The 23,222-nt window shown below is 42.4% G+C and overlaps 2 protein-coding genes and 1 long non-coding RNA gene across 3 annotated transcripts in view; 1 reads left to right on the forward strand and 2 right to left on the reverse strand.

Annotated features, from left to right (window-relative positions):
- Positions 1 to 23,222, reverse strand: part of LOC142159906 (uncharacterized) — a 543,776-nt gene that overhangs the window by 265,068 nt on the left and 255,486 nt on the right. The gene's annotated exons all lie outside the window — the stretch shown is intronic.
- Positions 6,766 to 8,005, reverse strand: LOC142160061 (uncharacterized). Its single transcript, XR_012693043.1, has 2 exons — positions 7,905 to 8,005; positions 6,766 to 7,028 (listed from the first exon to the last, which is right to left on the reverse strand). It is a non-coding gene; the product is annotated as an uncharacterized LOC142160061 (long non-coding RNA).
- The window catches only part of LOC142160618 (uncharacterized), a 29,873-nt gene continuing 14,741 nt past the window's right edge, over positions 8,091 to 23,222 (forward strand). The window contains 11 exon segments of the mRNA XM_075215481.1: positions 8,091 to 8,159; positions 9,164 to 9,320; positions 10,505 to 10,696; positions 10,776 to 10,964; positions 11,424 to 11,615; positions 11,695 to 11,818; positions 12,095 to 12,192; positions 12,362 to 12,455; positions 18,150 to 19,478; positions 22,708 to 22,905; positions 22,990 to 23,144. Coding sequence (XP_075071582.1) covers positions 9,243 to 9,320; positions 10,505 to 10,696; positions 10,776 to 10,964; positions 11,424 to 11,615; positions 11,695 to 11,818; positions 12,095 to 12,192; positions 12,362 to 12,455; positions 18,150 to 19,478; positions 22,708 to 22,905; positions 22,990 to 23,144 — 2,649 coding nt within the window. The 5' untranslated portion in view covers positions 8,091 to 8,159; positions 9,164 to 9,242.

Below are 23,222 nucleotides of genomic sequence, written 5' to 3' on the forward strand. Positions count from 1 at the left end.
TTGCCAGAAGTGCTAGATAGCCAGTCCAGCCCTGCCATTGGCAGAAGTGTGCAGCGTCGGTTACAAATAGCTGGGAATTTAGTTCTGAGTATTGTACATTTCCCAGCAGCATTATCTAGCCTCTTCTGATTGGCTGCTTACACATAGACCCCTCCTACTTCATAGTGTAGCAGGTATATATTAAGTCATGACTGCCTATTCTATATTTGCCTATTTGTCATTTCCATTATGACTAAAAACAACACTATCTTTGAGTTGGGCTCAACATACACACGTATATACGTTTCTTGAGTGACATCAATTTTACAGATATAAATGCAAAACGTATCTTACTCTAAATGAGGCCCAAAGACTGAAATGCAATTTAGGTGAGTATCTAATGTACAAACCTACTGAGAGACAGTAACTGCCTCATTAAGTATTCACAGTCTGGACTCAATGATGGTCTAATGTCTCACTAGTCGCTGCAGTAGCAGTTATTTAGTATTAAGTGATACACGGTAATTGATAATGAATAAATATAGAGCTAATCATTCATAGAAATGTTAAGAATAAATTAATCATTTCTGGAAAAAAATAAATAAATATATATATATATATATATATATATATATATATATGGCAAATGCTGCTCATCACCTTTATAAATACATACTCAAAACACACAACAAATTTGTGTACAATTTTTGCATATGACACCTTTGTGTACTTGACTATTCCTACTGACTAGATTTTCCTCATTTCTGGGTCTTATTTTGTTTGGTGTATTTCGTCTTTTGTGTGGCAGTTACCATTTATAATGACCTTTGCAATTCAAAATGGACTGGATTTGCTATCCATTCATTTTATTTACACTTAGGGCTAGATTTACTAAACTGCGGGTTTGAAAAAGTGGAGATGTTGCCTATGGCAACCAATCAGATTCTAGGTTTCATTTATTTAGTGCATTCTTCCAAATAACAGCAAGATTCTGATTGGTTGCTATAGGCAACATCTCCACTTTTTCAAACCCGCAGTTTAGTAAATATACCCCTTAGTGTTAAATTCATAGGAATATACTATTTAATTTAAGCAATGAAGTGTAACTGCGATGCCACCTAAATGGCAAATGTCTGCTGTGGGAGTAACTGCACAGCAAGAAGCAGGAAAAAAGACGAAGGCCGGAGCGGGATAAAGCCCGACGACAAAATATGACTGATGACCCAAGAGAACGTGAACGTGATCGTCATCACCATGCAAAATATGACTCCAGCAAAATGCCCGTCACAGAGAAAACAATCGAAGAGCGAACACGACAGAGGTGATATCACGTCAACGTCTACAAAGTCAGCCAACAAGATGCCACGGCAATCTACTGGTCGGTAACTTTGAAACAAATATTAATGCTCATAACTGTGGTCCCATGAACAGTATTTGTGAATTTTTCCACGCTAAGCATTTTGCTGATGAGCAGCGATCAGACAAACTATTCAATCAACGCTGCCACAAGGGTAAAGTCAAATTGGGGGCAATAAGGTCTGTCCCTGTTATTGAGTGCTATTGACAGCATGAACATTCAAAATATTTTGTATTATTGGTGGCATGGAACAGGGGAAACTGGTAAAAGACTCTGAGAAGTTTTACACCCAAAAAATGTGATATATAAAGAAATATTTGTCAAAAAGGAAATGTGTTAAGTTATGGGGGGGGGTTTCCCAGCCGGTACTGGATTCCACATTTGTGGGATAAAGGATGCGCTAAATTTAATTGTTACTAAAAAAGGGTCAAACATGATTTTACGCTTGTTCTTTTCCATCATTTTGATGGGCTTTTAACTAGTTTATTTATGAATTTTAATATAGTAGTTGAATGCAGCAGAAGGAATATCTTGTGAGTTCTTTAATTAGTTACTGTAGCATGTTAATTATCTTGATTCTCCACTAACATCCATACCTTCCATTCTTGCAATCATCGTCCACTAACCAAATAAAAAACAGTCTCACCTCTCTCTGGCTTGGCACCCTCTAACGAGATAAAAGTAAAGCCAATTTTTGCCACCTGATTGCATGCACAAAACAGTGTTGAGCCAGGCAAAAGACATGTGTTTTATATGTAACTGACCACCCTGTGTTGATTCCCACTGTCAAATTGGTGGCTCAACGGCATTTAACCCTTGCAAATCTGCAGCTACTTATTCAAAATGATAAAATGTGGTGACTTTGCCCCCTGATTTCATGCCCAAAACCTTGTTGGGTCAGGCTAAATACTAATGCAGTTTGCACAACGGACCCCCTTCAGTGTTAATCTGATTTGAAATCAGCAATCCAGTTTAATTTAATCCTTTAAAAATAAGCTTTTCTGAATAAGAAGCTGGAGCATGAATAAGAAATGAATAAGACTGCAAGTTCAGCCTTGTAGAATATGAAAAGTTACTGAGAGCTGCATGAAATACAAATAATATAAATTGTACTGTGGAGATGATCATCACTGAGAGATAGAGACATTTCTAGAGGCATTAAACAGCGGACAACTGTGTATTTAACAAAGAAAAATTAAATATTTGTTTTACAGCTCCTGCATATAAATATAATATATACAAATAAATGCACATCATTACAGATTATTAGTTATTTATCTTTCCCATCACGTGTTACTCAGACCATTTTGTTTAAAAATTGTTATCTGTGGCTCTAACACAATAAACAACTATCTATGTAACTCATACTTACCTACTTTTAGTCATAGTTGCCTACTCTCCCGGAATGTCCGGGAGACTTCCGAATTTTTGGGAGTTCTCCCGGACTCCCGAGAGAGCAGGCAAAATTCCCGGAACCAGTTGTCGCCACTATTGGAGATGGTGGGGGCGGGGCTAAACACACCATCATGGCCCCGCCCCCCTTTGCGATTGGCTAAGATTGACAGCGGGCATGGCCTAACGGTGCCCCACGCGCGGCCATGCCCCCTCGATGGACCCCCTCCCGGACAGCTGACACTAGAAGCTTACTTGCCAACTTTTCCTTGTTGGCTTCAGGAAGATCCCGGGGGAGTTGGGTGGGTGGGGCTTGACTAACTGCATCATTTTGAACCCGACCCCTAAACTATCGTCACAATTTTGGCCAATTACAGCAGGAGGGCTGGGCTAAGATGATGCAATATTTGCTTCACAAAGCCCCACCCCAACCACTTATCTATTGCCGGGGCGAGAACCGGGGGGTTGCCCTGCTCTCCCGGGAGGTCTCCCGGACATTCTGGGAGAGTAGGCAACTATGCGTTAAAGAAAAGCAGCTAATGAACCTCTAGAGACTGAAGTGTTTTTTACATTTCTGTCTCAATTACTTAAGTCATATTGTCTTATCTGTCAGTCTTTGATTACATCTTGGTCTCCATGAAAATGGCCACCTCCATAAGCCTCAATACATGGACATAGGATACAGTTTCTGAACTGTGTCATCATGCTACAGATGGCGAAGCCAACCACGTCTTGTACTGGCTCAGCAACAGGGAGAATGCCAGACTCTTCAGGGAGTGAGGGAGATCACCCCTATTTCAGGGGTGATCTCCCTGATAGCAGGAAAGTACTGGTTCTTTAGTTCAAACACAACACTCCATTATGACCAGATAAAAATATCCCATAGCACAGGCATATTTATACAATAAAATAGATGATTAATTGATGTCAAAGAGCTATAATTTAATACTAATATCTACCAGCCTCATCTGGCTAGAATTTAGCACTCTAGTGACCACTGAAACCACAGAGAGTATCCTTGTACCCGCCACACAATACAGAGAGCATCCTTGTACCCGCCGCACAATACAGAGCATCCTTGTAGCCGCCGCACAATACAGAGAGCATCCTTGTAGCCGCCACACAATACAGAGAGAATCCTTGTTGCAGCCGCACAATACAGAGAGCATCCTTGTACCCGCCACACAATACAGAGAGCATCCTTGTACCCGCCACACAATACAGAGAGCATCCTTGTACCCGCCGCACAATACAGAGAGCATCCTTGTAGCCGCCGCACAATACAGAGAGCATCCTTGTACCCGCCACACAATACAGAGAGCATCCTTGTACCCGCCACATAATACAGAGAGCATCCTTGTACCCGCCACACAATACAGAGAGCATCCTTGTACCCGCCACACAATACAGAGAGCATCCTTGTAGCCGCCGCACAATACAGAGAGCATCCTTGTACCTGCCACACAATACAGAGAGCATCCTTGTACCCGCCGCACAATACAGAGAGCATCCTTGTACCCTCCACACAATACAGAGAGCATCCTTGTAGCCGCCGCACAATACAGAGAGCATCCTTGTACCCGCCGCACAATACAGAGAGCATCCTTGTAGCTGCCGCACAATACAGAGCATCCTTGTACCCGCCGCACAATACAGAGAGCATCCTTGTACCCTCCACACAATACAGAGAACTTCCATGTAACCATACCTCTCAGTCCTGATTTCAGTGGACTGTCCCTCTGTCCCACCCAACTTAGTTTGTCCCGATGTTGCAGAGGGTTTTTTTCTTCAGTGTAGCTGTTGCTGAGCAACGTCCCTGTGACATCACCAGGGCATGTGGCTGCAGCAGTCACATGGTACACAGTGCAGATGTTGGGGTATCAGGGTACACCGATACTTCTAATAATCACCTGACCATTCAGATATCACTAATCAGTTAACTGGAGAACAGAGAGACAACTCGACACATTGGTTGAATGAAGCCAAGCAGCTATGATTCCGTTCTGTTGTAGAACTCTTGGCGTGTTTATTTATAGAAAGAATCTTATAAGGGGTACAGCATTATCAACAAATCATATTTGAGATTTAACAATATTGCATATAAAGAATAAAGTGATTTACAAATATGTATTTAAGTTATATGTCTGAAACAGGTGTGATATTTCTATAACCTTTACTTGTTATTCTGCTGTAAACTTTTTTCTTATGCTGTTTTAATTAAGTGTGGGCTTATCTTCTAAATACACCAGAGTTATATTCCATTTAGCTTCTTCTGCCAAGTTTGCATATTAGAATAACCATTTCCACTCAGAGAAGGACAAGAGTGTAGACTACTGCAAACCACAAAGAAGGTTATGTCAAGTTCATGTGCTCCAAATTCTGTGTAAATGTTTAGTTATTTATTATTAAGTGTTAATAGACCCTCACACAGACGGGCTGCTGGAACTCTTTCTGCTGTGTAACTTTCACTGGTGAAGAAAAGGTAAGATGGGTAATATAATGATGGATGGATGTGTGTCTAATGTATGTGTGCAGAGGGGGTATTTGTGTATAATGCATATGGGCAAAAGGGGCATGTGTGTGTAATGCATGTGGGCAGAGGGGGCATGTGTGTAATGCATGTGGGCAGAGGGAGCATGTGTGTGTAATGTATGTGGGCAGAGGGGCTATGTGTGCATACCTCCCAAACCCCTACTATATCCCCCTGTGCCCCATCTAAATATAGTCTCTACTCCTAATGTATCCCTTTCTACATACCCCTGTACATGCCTCCCGAATGTCCCAATTTTGTCCGGGACAACCAAATTTGCAGACCGCAAAAAGGGTGGGGTTTAGCAGGAAAGTAGGCAGAGCGTAAAATTAATTTGTGGGTGGAGTTTATTTTGTCCCTCTTTTGAGATTTCTAAATGTTGGGAAGGTATGATGTAACTGCCACACAATACAGAGATCATGTCCCCCCCACAGCCACTTTCATCACCCGGCTCAGCCATTTTTATCTCTCCTCTTCAGCCCCATTTCACTCCCCTTAAGACATCCAGACTCCCCTCAGGTACAGCAGTCTTCGTCTTTATACATGAGAAGCTGTCAGTGTGGGACTGCTGTACTGTGCTTGGTCTGGTCTGAGATGTGGATACCTTGCAAGACCAAACTAAGAACGGGCTGCACTGACAGGCAGCGAACAGCAATCAGATTTGCCTTAGCCACAAGAGAAAACAATAATGGGAGAGAGAAAAAAAGCACTGGATGCAGCCTGATCATCCCATTGGTTGATCAGGCCCTCACAATAAACAGATGCTGTGCACACATGATACTTTGGCCACACTCCCATTATAACATGGTATCACATTCCCGGGTATATAAAAATTTCCAGAAATGAACCTTGAACACCTGTGACTGTCACTGGAAATTAGGATTAATTGGCAATGAATACACTGTATAGAATGGCAAAAACACTGAGTAGTATTGTTGGATAGGCATGTTTGTCCCAGGTTTCTGACCTAGATGTTTTAAAATCCCCAGGGAGATTGTTTTGTGTTGGAAGGAGCTTCACAATAAAGTGTGTTCAGCTTTAGGGAAAAGCTGGTAAGGGTCCCTGGGGTGTAAATGGAGAGAGAAGGATGGGCTCCATTTACAAGGCCCAATCCGGTTCTTCTGATCTTCCAGTCTGACAGCAGACTGAATGCTTGCACCTGTGAGGTATGTTTTGAAGGATGTCAGATCAGTCTCAGCTCTGGGGGAAAGGACTGTAGAATGTGTTTAAAAGTGAAAGCCTGATACTGGTTGCGAGTGGAATATATATGCTAAAACGTATGTTTTTGTTTAGTTTGATAGTCAGGCACGACGTGTTTAATTAGTGCGGCACAGGCAAGGTGTTTATTTTGAAGTTTTATTTATTTTTCTCTGCTTAAAAAAGCTGGCTGAGGCCAGTTGTACTTGCGGCCTTTGCTGCTGTACATTACCAACACCATCTCCTGGTTAAAGTGTGTGTGTGTGTGTGTGATGTATCTATAAAAGAAATCCATGTACTATAATCCCCATAATGAATGATGAACTATTTATTCAGTAATCTCACATTTAAGAGTTCCACTTTAATAAACAGGAGTCTATTTAATTTAATTGGCGATATGACTGATTTTCTAAACCTCCTATGGCTGATAATGTCACCAGGCAGCTGGGTGATACTCAGATCCCCGGGGATACTGGAAGAATACTCTCACTGCTTCGCGAGTCAGTCTACATTGCCCATAGTGCCTCTGTGGAGTCGTGACCCGGCTCTGCCTGACTTGGGCTTCCAGTTCCACTAGTAAAACAAACATAATTAAATGTTAAAAGATATATATTATTAAATAATAATGTTATTATAATTATACTGCCGCTGTCTATGGAAGATAGGTCTTGAGAAACCTCCCCCTGATGTAAATAGAGAGGGGCCATAATCACATATAAAGCCAGAGACTATGAAATTACTGAGAACTGCATGAAATACAAATAATAATATGAATTGTACTGCATACTTGCCAACTCTCCCTGAATGTCAGGGAGACTCCCTGAAATAGGGGTGATCTCCCTCACTCCCTGAAGAGTCTGGCATTCTCCCTGATGCTGAGCCAGTACAAGACGTAGTTGGCTTCGCCATCTGTGGCATGATGACAGTTCAGAAATTGTGTCCTATGTCCATGTATTGATGCCTATGAAGGTGGCCATTTTCATGGAGACCAAGATGTAATAAAAGACTGACAGGTAAGACAACATGACTTCAGGGTCTTAATGACGCAAATATCGCGTGATCTTAGCCCCGCCCCCTGCTGCAATTGCCCAAATTTAGGGGGCAGGGCCAAGCCCGTGCCCGTACGTCCATTTTCCCGGGATCTCCCTGAAGCCAACAAGAAAAAGTTGGCAAGTATGTTGTACTGTGGAGATGATCAGCACTGAGAGATAAAGACATTGCTAGACACATTAAACAGCTGACAACTGTGTATTTAACAAAGAAAGATGAAATATTTGTTTTACAGCTCCTGCATATAAATATAATATATAAAAGTAAATGCACAATACAGATTATTAGTCATTTATTTTCCATCACGTGTTCCTCATAGACCAGTGCGGCAGCCATTTTGTTGAAGTCAAATTGGTATCCGTGGCTTTAACCCTGTAAACAACTAGCTGAGTAACTTACAAGTTTACATTCCTGTCGGTTCTGTGGTTTTGATTATAGTAGGTAAACTTGTAAAGTTAAGCAGTCTTCAGCTAAGGCGCCATGTTTGGTGTGAGAGTGTTAGTCAGTTAGTCTTCAGGAAAATGGCCGACACGTAAGCAGTTTTGGGTTTGAACAAAAAAACTTTATTGTTTGAGTGAAACTTCAGGAGAACAAACATCCGGAAATAGTGAGAGAGATCATAGTTACTCACCAAGAGGAGATCATTATTATCAGGTAACACATTGTGACCTGTGTGTAATGATCAGTGTGTGATATTGTGACCTGTGTGTAATGATCAGTGTGTGATATCATCATTGTGTCCTGTGTGTAGTTATCAGTGTGTGATATAATCATTGTGTCCTGTGTGTATTAGTGTCACTTAACCAGAGGTTCAGCTGTACATGACATATAATGCAGCGAATGAATAATAACAGACACAGATATATGACGTCACTTTGTAGGTTATTAGACAGATACAATCATCTAGAACCAGTGCAGGAAATACACTTTAAAGCAATTCAAGCTGTTTATTGAGAGGGGAATCTGGGCACTTTCTTCTATGTCCACTGGATGGATATCAATGTTCTCCTACTGAGCCTATCACACACTCACACAGAGGTTCGGATGATGCGGTGGTAGTCAGCATATCGATGCTGACTACCCCAACAACACTTACCCCGACAGAAGGGGTCCTTGCCAATGAGGATCGATGACGACTGTTGTGGGAAGAGACTGGAACCAATCCTGATGAAGCAACGATCCGGCGCTACGTCATGACATCACTTACATCCACCACACTCTTATCGCTGCTGTTAAGGGGGTAATGTAAGTATGCACCCATGTAGAATGTACAACGCTTTGTAAAGTACATTGTACATGGGCGCATACTTAAATTACCCCTTTAACAGCACCTTGCCGACGAGGATCGATGACGACTGTTGTGGGAAGCGACTGGAACCAATCCCGATGGACCAAGAATCCAGCGCAACTTGTTGACGTCACTTACATTCGCGAATGTAAGTGACGTCAACAAGTCGCGCTGGATTCTTGGTTCATCGGGATTGGTTCCAGTCGCTTCCCACAACAGTCGTCATCGATCCTCGTAGGCAAGGACCCCTTAGGTCTTAAGATGTCGGGGTGAGTGTTGTCTGAATAATCAGCGTCATTACCGTTTCATATTTGAATGCATTATTTGAGTGCTCTGTGATGTATATTATAATTTTTATATTTTCTTCTAGATAATTGAACTGTGAGAGGAGTCTGTAGATGTTACGTGAAGGTGACCCCCGTCCTGTATAAATCCCTGATTCACTGAGGATGGACAAGGACAACAATCACATGACTGAGAGGATATTACATCTCACCCTGGAGATCATCTACCTGCTGACTGGAGAGGTGAGGGATTCTGGGAGTGTCACAGTGATATTACTCATGACCCCAGTGCTGTGAGGCAGAAGTGCTGCCCTCAAATAAGGATCATTCTGTATTATACATATCACTTTTCAATTTACTCCAGTTTTTTATACAATGTACAGTCCATCGATTTGTAGGTGTCTCACTTGAGGGATTTTATAACCTTTTCAAAGTCATATTCTAAATATGATACATTTGTGAGACTGTGGTTTTCAGATTTTTGTTTATTGTAAGGTGTAATAAGTCCAACTACGGTTATTTGTTGTTAAATAGAATGAGCGACATATAACACAAACATCACCGCTGACATCATTTAGGTGCTAAGATGTTATGTAATCTCTCTGTGTCCGGCAGTAACAAGCTAGTGATTACATAAAGGTTGTGTGTAATGTACGTGGGGTGGAGGGAAAAAGACATCTTGTGGGCCGATTCTGAGCTGAAAGTAAATTGTACAAAACTAAACCTATAAGGGCGCCGGGTAACATGGGATAAAACAATATACATAATAGTAAATTGTATGCACTGAAGGATATGGCAGAAGACTAAATCAAACATAAAGGCTCCTAATATAAGAAGATTTATTATTACAAATCACAAAATCAATAATAAATTCTCAGTATTAAAGTGATGAATATAATATAACGGCTATGTCGGCATAATAAGGGGTGTCAGATATAATTTACAAGGAAGCACATAAAGAGCACACACTCTATGATCAAAGATAATGTAAGCTCCCTCTAATAATGGGAATAGTCTCCCCCTGTCCTAGTGCATGAGAATAGTGCGATTCCACAAGAAGTTATTGTCTTCCTAGTATAACCCTATGTAGTAATCAGAATTGCTGGTGGTATCTCAGAGCTCTAATGAACCCCTCACCTTTGGTCTTTGGTGATCTCAGTAATGTGGATGAATATATAACGTGAAAGCGGATAAAGGAGGTGAGTGGCCGGCTCACCTCACTCACCACTACTGTGTCTGTGGAGAAGACCTTAAACTTAGCTGCAGCCGGATGACAGTAGGCTCCTTAGGAACGACTCGTCCCTGGAAATGAGAAACAAAGCCGCAATGCTCCATCACACCCTCCGCAACTTGGTCTCCGCAAAAAAAACAACTTTACGTATGTGGAGTTCTCCTTTAACCTTTTATTGATGTCTCTCAATACTCAGGATTACACAGTGGTGAAGAAGAAATCTGGTGAGTGTGAGACTCCCAGTAGCCGTCCCCGTGTGTCAGGAGTATTGAGCAGGACCCAGAGCCCCATCACGGAGCCTCCACCTCACTCACTGATACATGAGAGAAACAATGACCAGAGGATTCTAGAACTCACCAACAAGATCATTCAGCTGCTGACTGGAGAGGTGACTGCTGGGAATGGGACATTATACAGTAACACCAGGGGATGTGTCTGGGTGATGACTGTATCATTGTGTGTGTCAGGTTCCTATAAGGTGTCAGGATGTCACTGTCTATTTCTCCATGGAGGAGTGGGAGTATTTAGAAGGACACAAGGATCTGTACAAGGACGTGATGATGGAGAATCACCAGACTCTCAGGACTTTAAGGATGAATATGATTGAGAAAATATTAAATCTCTCCTTGGACACCATCTATCTGCTGACTGGAGAGGTGAGGGATTCTGGGAGTCATAGTGACATTACATTTGTCGTACATGACAACAGAGGGCTGTAGAACATAGTTACATAGGTAAATTACAATAAAGTGGTGTAGGGGGAGTTTATAGATTTTTAAAAAAAATAGTTGTTTAACATTTGATATGTGCTCTGAATTATTATTGATTGATTGTTTTTTTTCTCCAATCAACCAATAGTTAAACCCCTTGTTAATTTATGAATTTGGCTGGTGACTCAACGGGTAAAAATGTTCAAAATCAATTTTTTCATCTCTACCTGAAATAGAAACACAAGATGTAGGTTGACTTTGAAGCACTGTTACCTTCCTTTAAGGAAACTTTAGTTGTGGCTTTCATTATTTTTTTCTCCCTTATTCTGGATCAACAGACTATATCTCTGTAATTATATGTTATGTAATACTCACAATGTAACATCTAATAAATCTTGTTCACAGTATTACACAATAGTAAAGGAAACATCCAGAGAGCATGTGACACCCAGTAGCCGTCCCCGTGTGTCAGGAGTATTGAGCAGGACCCAGAGCCCCATCACGGAGCCTCCACCTCACTCACTGATACATGAGAGAAACAATGACCAGAGGATTCTAGAACTCACCAACAAGATCATTCAGCTGCTGACTGGAGAGGTGACTGCTGGGAATGGGACATTATACAGTAACACCAGGGGATGTGTCTGGGTGATGACTGTATCATTGTGTGTGTCAGGTTCCTATAAGGTGTGAGGATGTCACTGTCTATTTCTCCATGGAGGAGTGGGAGTATTTAGAAGGACACAAGGATCTGTACAAGGATCTGATGATGGAGAATCACCGGCCCCTCACATCACTGGGTAAGAGGAGACTTTCATCTATTGTAAATGAGAGGGCAGTTATGATGGTCACCTAGATACACATCATCTGACAATCACATATAAACAATGTATTCACACTCTACAGCTCATTTATGAACATTACATTTGGGTGCAAAATGTACACAGCACCATAACCAATCAGACACTTGCTTTAATTATCTAACTTGCTTTAGACAGATAAAAGGTAATTGCTGTTTTGTGTCTGTGGTACAATGTTAGTATATTAGTTGGTTTTTTTGTGTTTGTTTCCTACAGATGGGTCCCGTAACAAAAATTTAGGAGAGAGATGTCTGCGTCCTCTTTATTCACAGGATCGTACAGAGGAAAATCACAATATCCTGCAGGATTATCAGGTAAATAGAATTCAGACTCCAAATACCAAAGTGTCTCTACAGCATATAATCTGTACAGAAGCTGCGTGATCTTATATACTGATCAATACTTTATACACTGATCAATACATTAAACACTCTCAGTATATTAAATCAGACTATTACTATATGTGTTATTTTGATTATTTAGGGTGTCTGTGATATTAAAGGAGAAGATATAAAGGTAGAAGAAGAGACGTATGTGAGGGAGGAGGAGGAGGAAATCCCTACAGATATCAGCACAGGTGAGTAATAAACATTAAATACAGAAAAATCATTGTCTTTTTTTTTCACTCACTACAACAATCTTGTTTGTCTTTGATCCGATAGGGACCCTGGACCAGGGTGTATAGAGGCTACTTTAGAACTCTTAAATGTTAAACATGTTTTTGCTCCTCCCTCCTCTAAACTCCCATCCTGCAGGGAATTGTTTTTTTAGAGTACCCACATTACAGGGTGCTTTTTTTGCTGGGCTGCCTTGGTGCATGTATTTTAGTGTGTTTCATCATTACACTGTTAGCAGCTGCGTCGGTTGCTAACAGTGACTGCGACTCTCTGGCCCCTGTTGCTGGCGTCCCGGCCGTCTCCATGACAACCGAGATGTGACTTCTGGCTCCCTTGACCCGGTTGCCTAGGCAACAACCGGGACGCTTGAGGTTGCCTGCCGCTGCGCCCGGCCAGCTGTCAAACAGCCGGGCGCGTTTAGAATTAGGCATCCATGGCTGATTGAGTTTTTATGTTGCAGCCCTGACTAATTGCAGCTGGGCACTGCATCTCCATTGGCCTCCAGCGCTACTAATTATTTAGGCAGGTCCTGGGGATACTTTCAGAGCTTTGCCCTGATTGGCTCTTGGTACTATTTAAGGCAGTGAGGACTGAGCCTCACTGCCGATTATAGCGTTCTTTTCCAGTTTGCTACCTGCTTCTTTGCTGTGTTGGTGTTTAACTTTGGATTGCTTTTCCTGTGTATGACCTCTGCCTGTAACCAGACTCTGAACCTTTGCCTGTGACCCTGACCCTCTGCCTGTACCCGGACTCTGAAGCTTTGCCTGTGGCCCTGACCTTCTGCCTGTATCCGGACTTTGAACCTTTGCCTGTGACCCTGACCTCCTGCCTGTACCCGGACTCTGAACCTTTGCCTGTGGCTCTGACCCTGCTTGTACCAGACGTCTCCACCTGTGCTCTTGTCATGCCAGTCAGACATTATCATCTCTGTCCAGTTCGCAGACCTCTGGCCTGTCCCTACTCCGTGTATTACCTCCCATTCCTGTGTGCCATAAACTTGTACTACACTGAGTGTAAGACCTGGGGGCATTCAAGTACCTGTGAGCATAACCAGTTTCTACGGGAAAGACGGCTGCTATAGGTGAAGACCTCTTCCGCTAGTTCTACAAGTTTATGACACACTGGTGGCCATAACATTATAACCAGCCAGTGAAGATCGGAGGTAAATTTTGTCATGGACGACAGCGAGACTAACCTTTCTCCAGCAAAGGTCCTGGCGAATCAGATCCAGACCTTGTCACAGGTAGTACAGAGTTTATCTCATCGCTTGTCATTACAAGAAGATTCCTCCAGGAATCCGCAGGTTCAACAGGCCTCTACTGGCGTTGTTATTGAGCCGAAACCGAACTTGCCTGATCGGTTTTCTGGGAGCAGATCCTCCTTCCGCAACTTCAAAAGAAAGTTGCAAACTATACTTTCGCCTGAGACTGCACTCCTCTGGCTCTAAGCAACAGAGAGTCGGTATCGTAATTTTCTTTCTCCAGGGCGATCCCCAGTCCTGGGCCTTCACTCTTCTACCAGCGAGTCCCTCTTTACAAACCGTGGATGCCTTCTTCTAGGCCTTAGGTCTGCTATATAACGACCCAGCAGAGTGGCCTCAGCTGAGTCTCATCTTCGGGCGTTGAGGCAAGGACGGCGCACTGCTGAAGAGTATTGTGCAGAATTCAGACGGTGGTCAACAGATACTGAGTGGAACGATCCGGCGTTTCGGAGTCAGTACTGCTTAGGCCTTACGGAACAAATCAAGGACTCCTTAGTACAGTATCCTGCGCCATCCTCATTAGTGGAGCAAATTCAGAGGGCAACTGATTATTTAGGAGAGGCCGCTATGGATGCAGGACTGATTGGGGCACGAATTTCTGCCTCTGCAATTTCGGCTCGTCGTACTCTCTGACTTAAGTCCTGGGAGGCGGATGGAGAGTCTAAAAAAGGCTCTTGAGACCATATCTTTTTCTGGGGATGTTTTATTTGGACCTGAGCTTGACTCAATTATCAGTCAAGCAACAGTGGGTAAGAGCACCTTCCTCCCTGTCAATGCTCCCAAGCAGAGGATGTCCAGATTTCGGGCCTTTCGTTACGCAGGAAGATATCGGAGATAATATTCCTCAGGCCAATCTTCTAGAGGCCAGTCATCCGCCCCTAGAGGTGGTTTGCAGCGGGGGCATCGGGCCTGGTCTGCTCGACGTCCAGCAGCAAAGCCTGCAGACAAGCAGTCCGCATGACGGGCATTTTGCTCCTCCGCTGTCGCAGGTGGTAGGAGCCCGTCTCCTTTTGCTCAGAGATCGGTGGTGTCAGTCTACCAGCGATGTCTGGACTCGGAAGGTGGTGAACCAGGGTTACAAGATCAATCGGTTCGGTATTCCTTCCAGATGGTTCTTTTCCACAGGGCTGCCGTCTTGTCCAACAAAAGGATTAGCTTTAATAGAAGTGATTCAATCCCTTCTTTCATCCGGGGTGATTATTCTGGTCCCTCATTCTCAAAAAGGTTAGGGGTTTTATTTCAACCTTTTTCTTGTGCCAAAGCCAGACGGCTCTTTCAGACCAATTCTCAATCTAAAAGATTTGAACACCCAGGTCAGAGTGCCCAGCTCCAAGATGGAGTCTTTACGCTCGGTCATTCTCAGCATGGAACAAGGAGAATTTATGGTGGCTCTAGGCATCAAGGATGCATATCTCCATGTGCCTATTTGGAAGAGTCATCAGTCCCTATTGAGGTTTGCAGTTCCATCAGAGCACTTCCGATTTCAGGCTCTTCCCTTTGGTCTGGCCACAGCCCCACGTATCTTCACCAAGATCATGGCGGTCATGGCTGCTCTGCTAAGGTCCAGGGGAATTACAGTCATTCCTTACCTGGACGACCTTCTTTTAAAGGCAGATTCTACAGAGAGAGGCTTCAGTCGCATATTCAAGTAGTAATCCAGACTCTGGAATCTCTCGGTTGGATTATCAATTTCAAGAAATCCAAGTTGATCCCATCCCAGCGGATGGTGTCTGGGTCTCTTATTCGACACACGACACCTATTTGGTACAGGACGATTCTAGCTTTGCAGAGGATGGTAAAATCCCTGTTGGTGGCAAGAAGACCTTCAATTCATTTTGCCATGAGACTTCTGGGCAAGATGGTATCGTCATTCGAGGCGATTCAGTTTCATGCACGGCAGTTCCAGTTGGAACTTCTGTCGCAATGGAACAAATCCCATAGGAATCTGGCGAGCCAGATTTCTGCCTGTCTCCGCAGACTCGTCAGTCACTTCTTTGGTGGTTACACAAACAGAACCTCACCAGGGGACGTGAGTTCTCAATTTGGAATTGGACTCTAATCACAACAGATGGCAGCCTTCGAGGTTGGGGGGCTGTCTGTCTTTACGCTCGGTTTCAGGGGTTTTGGACTCAGAAGGAGTCCAAGCTTCCAATAAATGTCTTAGAACTGAGGGCAGTGTTTCATGCTCTTATGAGTGCACAACACTTGTTGCAGGGAAGGCCAGTGAAGATACAGTCAGACAATGTCAAAGCAGTGGCATATCTCAATCATCAGGGCGGCACCAAGAGTCCCTTGGCCAAAAGGCAGACTCACAAGATTTTTCAGTGGGCCGAGTCTCATGTTACAGCGCTCATGGCCATTTTCATTCCCGGAATAAAAAATTGGGAAGCAGACTTGCTAAGCAGGCAAACTCTGCACCCGGGAGAATGGTCCCTCCATCCTGAGGTGTTTCAGCAGTTAGTGGAGATATAGGGTCAACTGGATGTCGACATGATGGCATCTCGATTGAATCACAAGGTTCCACGCTACTGTTCCCACGCAGAAGATCCCAGGGCAATCGCTGTAGATGCCATGTCCGTCCCTTGGAGGTACCGCTTAGTGTACCTTACCTCCGATAGCCATGCTTCCTCGAGTATTGAAAAAAGTGAAGAGAAAGACGGTGTTCCAGTGCTTCTAGTAGCGCCGGATTGGCCGCGTAGGACCTGGTACACCAACGTGCTCTTCATGGCAGGAGGTCAGTCGTGGCGGTTGCCGATACGCCCAAACCTGTTGACTCAGGGTCCCCTTCGTCATCTAGGTTTGCAACGGCTGGTTTTAACGGCGTGGCTGTTGAGGCCAGGATCTTAAGAGCTAAGGGTTTTTTTGATCGGGTGGTGCAGACCATGCTCCGTGCTCGAAAACCGACTTCGGCAAAAATATATCATCGAGTCTGGAGGACATCTATTGGTTTGTGTGAAAAGAAGGGATATCCTACCTCTTCTTTTCGCTTGGCCAGATTACTTAGATTCTTGCAGGATGGCTTGGGTGCAGGTTTGCGTCTTGGTTCTCTTAAGGGTCAGGTGTCAGCTCTTTCGGTCTTCTTTCAGAGAAAACTTGCTGTCATTCCTGATGTGCAAACTTTCATTCAGGGTGTTCTCCATGTACAACCTCCATATGTTCCTCCAGTTCCACCATGGGATTTGAATTTGTGGATTTTACATTTCTAACCTGGAAGACGGTTTTTCTTTTGGCCATTTCTTCGGCACGCAGAGTTTCAGAACTTGCTGCTTTATCTTGCAAGTCTCCGCTGCTGGTTTTTTATAAAGACAGGGCAGTTCTTCGAACTAAGCCCTCTTTCCTTCTTAAGGTTGTGTCTACATTTCTTCTAAATCAGGACATTGTCATTCCTGCTTTGACTGATTCCTCGTCTTCAGATAATGATGAGTCTAATTGTTATCTTGATGTCGTTCGTGCTTTGCGAGTTTATGTAAAAAGGTCTCAGAAACTGCGCAAGACCGAGGATCTATTGATTCTCTATGATGCTCACAAAAGAGGCTGGCTAGCTTCTAAAGTGACTATTGCTAGGTGGATTACGGCTGTTATCCGTCAAGCTTATAGTGGGGCTGGGGAGCCTGTTCCAGATAATCTCCGGGAGCATTCTACGAGATCTGTAAATGCTTCCTGGGCGGCCGGTCATTGTGCCTCAGTGAACAGTTGTGTAAAGTGGCCATGTGGTTGTCTGTACACACATTCACTAAGTTTTACAAATTTTATGTATTTGCATCCAGGGATGCAAGTTTTGGGAGAAAGGTACTTTGTGCTGTTTCTTCTGAGCATTCCCTCCCGTGAGGCAGCTTTGGGATGTCCCCAATGTTCCCGGTGTCCCCTAAGGATGATAGAGAAAATTGGATTTTTATACTTACGTAAAATACATTTCTCTTCATCCATTGGAGGACACCGGGCGCCCGCCCTTAAACGCTATGGTTTCTCCTTCTGTTTGACATGTCTTGTTGTGAAGAGAATGTTGTTTTGTTACTTTATTCTCTTTGCTTGTTTTTCCTCTATCTCCGTTTTCTGTGGGCTTGGTTAAACATAGACTGGGCTCTGACAGGAGGTGGGGTATAGAGGGGGAGTAGCTAAAAGTTAAAGTGCTAGTTCGCCTGTCCCTACTCTATACCCCAATGTTCTCAGTGTCCCCCAATGGATGAAGAGAAATGGATTTTACGTAAGTATAAAAATACCATTTTTTAGTGTACACTTTGTGGCAAGCCAGGAGGTTGCAGTATTTTTTCATGTGTATTCAGCTGTAATATTATGGTAGACAATGGTTTACTGATTTCAGTATAACCTTTATTGCAGAATAAACTAGTTTTGAGGAATCATTCTTATTTCTATATATTTGTTTTATTCCCAGGAGATGGGCTGAACAGCAGGAATACCTCAGAGGGATATCTTCCTGTATCTCCAGATACTGAAACAGAATATACTGACATTGCACGCCATTCGTCTGGAGAAGACCCCATTAACCCAGATTTAAATTCAGTACTTCACAGTGCAGATAAATCATCTGATGCTTCTAATCTTGAGGAATGTTCTCCTGATTATTCAGGTTTTGTTACATATAGTACAGTTCATAGAAGTGATAAAAAATGTCTCGGCCCTAAACAGAATGTAAATTTTAGTATTAGTCATAGAACTCTTGTGGCTGAGAAGCCATTTTCATGCTCCACCTGTGAGAAAAGTTTTGCTCATAAATCACGTCTTGTTCGACATGAGAGAACTCACACGGACGAGAAGCCTTTTTCATGTTCTGATTGTGGGAAATGTTTTAAACAGAAATCACAGCTTCTTGTACACCAGGTAATTCATATAGATCATACACCATTTCCATGTTCTGAGTGTGGGAAATGTTTTAAACTGAAATCACAGCTTTTTAGACATGAGAGAATGCACACAGGTGAGAAACTATTTCCGTGTCCTGAGTGTGGGATGTTTTTACCAGATAAAAATGGTCTTGTTAACCATCTGAGAATTCACACAGGTGAAAAGCCATTTTCATGTTCTGAATGTGGGAAATGTTTTACACAGAAGCATCATCTTGGTAGACATCAAAGAACTCACACAGGTGAGAAGCCATTTTCATGTTCTGAATGTGGGAAAAGTTTTGCAAAGAAAGAAAGTCTTATTCTTCATCAGAGAATTCACACAGGTGAGCAACCATTTTCATGTTCAGAGTGTGAAAAAAGTTTTACAAGTAAATATGCTCTTGTCACCCATCAGAGAATTCACACAGGTGAGAAGCCATTTTCATGCTCTGAGTGCGGAAAAGGTTTTACACAGAAAATAAATTTTGTTGAACATCAAAAAATTCACACAGGTGAGAAGCCATTTCCATGTTCAGAGTGTGGTAAATGTTATATAGGTAAAAATGCCCTTACTAGCCATCAGAGAATTCACACAGGTGAAAAGCTTTTTTCTTGTTCTGAATGTAGAAAATGTTTTCCAAAGAAAGAAAGTCTTATTCTCCATCAGAGAATTCACACAGGTGAGAGGCCTTTTTCATGTTCTGAATGTGGGAAATGTTATACTCAAAGATCAAGTCTAAATTTACATCAGAGAATTCATACACATTTACACTGAAAGGTCATTTGTGTGTCTGTAAGTGGAAAGTGTTGTATATCAAGGACAAATGAAGAAGAAATCTCATTACACAAAGTATTTCTCCTGGCACAGGCTTTCCATTGATGCCTGTTCCGTAGTGGGTTGAGCTGGCATCACTTGTACTACTCTTCTGGTTGCTGTTTTCTTGTCTTTTTGTTTTTTTCTTGTTAATATCCATTTTGAAAAATAACCTCCACTCATTGGGTGGATGGGAAGGAAAATTACTTTGCAGTATGGATAGTTTGTTTTGGAATTTGAGCACACAAATGTCATGAAAGACGGAAGGAGGATATGAACAACCTCATCTCCATCAAAAGCCTTTGATATGCAGCAAGGAGGACAGCGCAGTGTGAGACCATAAATGATGCTTAGTTTCGTCAGAGAGGTTTGTTTGATAAACGAAGACTCCCAAATACAGGAATCATTTCTTGTTCAACAGCGCCATCAGAAGGACACACAATGAGGAATAAGGACGGTCCTGCTTGTGGGTGTTCCTGAAGAGCCGGTGGAGGTCCTGTATGTGTGTTGTGATCTAACTTTTTAAAATGTATATTTGCTGTATGAACTGATATTTTTATAAATGCTGCATTTTACCATCTTGTAGTTCTTTATTCTTCTTTTTGCGGCATCACTTTTATTTATTACACTACAAAAATATTATCTTTAAAGGCTAATTCCTAACAAACAGGGGCAAGTTTAGTGGTGTTAAAGCTCCTGTCCGTGAACTACTGAAGAAAGACAAGTCATGTTTAGGGTTGTCAAAGCCCCGCCCCTGAATGCCCTGAGCATGATAGAGGAAATTTTATTTCCCCTTAGTATTTGTCTGATGTAAACATAGGTCCTATGATAGGTTAGTCACTAAAGCTATCATTGTCTGCTTTGTCATAATCCCTTTATCTCCCCCCAAAAAGTAGACTTTAAATATTTTTGAGATGCCACAATCAACTTACAATGCAGAAGTTTAAGATTGTCCTAGAGGAAAGGGATGTGTGAGAAGTAATTGGGGGAAACCTGATGTAAGTATGGGCTTGGCTGAGCTAGGAAGGACCAAGAACAGCCATATAAGTAGCAGATACAACATCCCTTAGCTTGGAGGATAAAACTCACACACAGTTTTATTTTGCATTTCCCTGGATGAACACATGTAGAATCTATGAATGGTTGTACTAGATGTACTTAAATAAAAACACCTGACTAATATACAGTATATATAAGTATTTTGTACTTCCTACTATCTACATACATATCAAAGTCCTTCTCTGAGTCCATAGTGAACAAGCATCATTTTGTTTTTGTGTCTCTAGGTTGGAGAAGTATATGTAATACTTGTGTTGTATTATACGTTGCTTGATGCACCAACACCTCCTCCAGGTGAATGCAGGAAGCCCCAGAGTCTGTTACCAACCACCTCACCATACCATAGACTTTTATATCTACATTCAGAAAGATTACATGAATTGCTGTAGGACAGGAGATACGCGCCCTCTGCAAGGGAAATTGTGTTACAAAAAGTCAAACACTCATCTTTCTACCCCTATAAGATATTAATTACTAGTTCATATATTTGTTGTCTCTATTCTCATCATTTCTGTTATTCCCCTGTGTATAAAAGAAACAATAGTGATAATTATAGAAGTGATTTATATATTTTTGTATTTTCAAGTTTTCTTGTGCAACTAATGGGCACAAAATTAAAGGCGATCTGTCTGCAGGTAGAACTGAAGTCACTTGTATAAGATCTTTCATTATTCCTCCAAGGTGTCTCCTCTAAATCATTCTATAAAATGCTTTCCAATGCTTTACCGATAAGAAAATTAGATAAATGTGCTTGGGTAGTATAAGAAATCCCATTTAACCCATTACAGCTGATGACATGGAGACATTAGGGGGTCCAGACAACCACAAATAAATCCACTCTATTGAGATGGGAGCATTGCACATGCACAATTATACCTGCAGACTGGCCAGGTGTGATGATGTCATCACTCCTGGCCAACATACAATGAATCCATGTGTGTGTGTGATGAGGGCATCACACCTGACCAACATACAATGAATCCATTTGTGTGTGATGATGTCATCACACCCGAACAACATACAATGAATCTGTGTGTGTGATTTAAAGGGAAGTTTCCCTTTACAAGGCAGCGCCGCTTTAAATTTAAGCGCTGAAGACGCAGATCTCGCCGGAGTTGAAGAATCCGGACATTGATACATTTACTCCTAGATCAGCGTTGGCTAACCTGTGACACTCCAGGTGTTGTGAAACTACAAGTCCCAGCATGCTTTGCCAATATATAGCAGCTTATTGCTGGAAGGGTATGCTGGGACTTGTAGTTTCACAACACCTGGAGTGTCACAGGTTAGCCAACACTGCTCTAGATCAATAAATATTTATTTCCTGCATTTAAAATGGTATCATTGATTAATGAGCCCACGCTAGATTGTTACTGTATGGATACATCATATTCATTATGGCTGCCAGGGAGTTCAAAGAGCAAATAATCAAAGTATGTTTACCTGTTAAATTTATTTCGTGAAAGGACTCCATGGCAGCCATAATATTGTTACTTTGTTCCTCTAGTGACAGAGAAATGAGGGTCACATAATACAAGTAGCAATATGCAATTTACAAACATAGTAGAGGTAATATAGTTGTGTATAAAGATAGAGGTTCACTGTGGATAGTAATGTGGGCAGGGCCGGTGCTAGCCTTCATGGCGCCCTAGGCATTTTTTCAAAATCAGCGCCCCAGCCCCCCCCCCCCGTCTTTCCTTACCTCACCACCGCCGCCTCTCTGCTCCGTCTCCTCCCCTCCACTCACTGACACTAGTGAGTGGAGGGGAGGAGACGGAGCAGAAAGGCGGCGGTGGTGAGCAATAGCCTCTTCCCCCTTCCCCCGTGCATCTGAATGCTGTGTGGCGGCCGTGACAGGTATGGTCAGCGGTCGCCGCACAGTTTTAGAGTAATTTTAATTCTGGAGGGCGCCCTCCAGAGCCCGGCGCCCTAGGCAAGTGCCTAACCTTGCCTAATGGGAGCGCCGGGCCTGAATGTGGGTGCATTTCACTATAGACTTTATTGAAGAATAAAACCAGTCTTGAGAAATCATTCATATTTCCATATATTTATTTTATTCCCAGCAGATGGACAGAACAGCAGGAATACCTCAGAGGAACATCTAATGATATATCCAAATAATTAAATAGAAGATAATGAGAACCCTATTGCCCCAACTATACATCCAGTACATCACAGTGCAGATATATCATCTGATCCCTCTAATCATGATGAATGTTCTCCTGATACATCAGATATTGTTACATATAATACAGTTCATAGAGATGATAAAAAATGTCCCTGTCCGAAAATTGGCAACAGTTTTACCCAGAATGTAAGTTTTAATGTTAATCCTAGAGCTCCTGTGGCTGAGAAGTCTTTTTCATGTTCTAAATGTGGGAAATGTTATGCTCAAAAATCATATCTTGTGCTACATGAGAGAATTCACACAGGTGAGAAACCATTTTCATGCTCTGAGTGTGGGAAATATTTTAGACTAAAGCATCATCTTATTAGACATCAGCTAATTCACACAGCTGAGAAGCCATTTTCCTGTTCTGAATGTGGGAAATGTTTTGCAAAGAAGGCATATCTTGTCACGCATCAGGTAACTCGCACAGATCACAAACCATTTCCTTGTTCTGAATGTGGTAAATCCTTTAGACAGAAGCATCAGCTCATTAGACATCAGGTAATTCACACATATAAAAAACAGAAAGGGCGCAATGAACATGAAAAATAAAATAAAAATAAAAAATGTAAAGACAAC

Source organism: Mixophyes fleayi, chromosome 6, assembly GCF_038048845.1.
Source record: "Mixophyes fleayi isolate aMixFle1 chromosome 6, aMixFle1.hap1, whole genome shotgun sequence".
NCBI lineage: Eukaryota > Metazoa > Chordata > Amphibia > Anura > Limnodynastidae > Mixophyes > Mixophyes fleayi.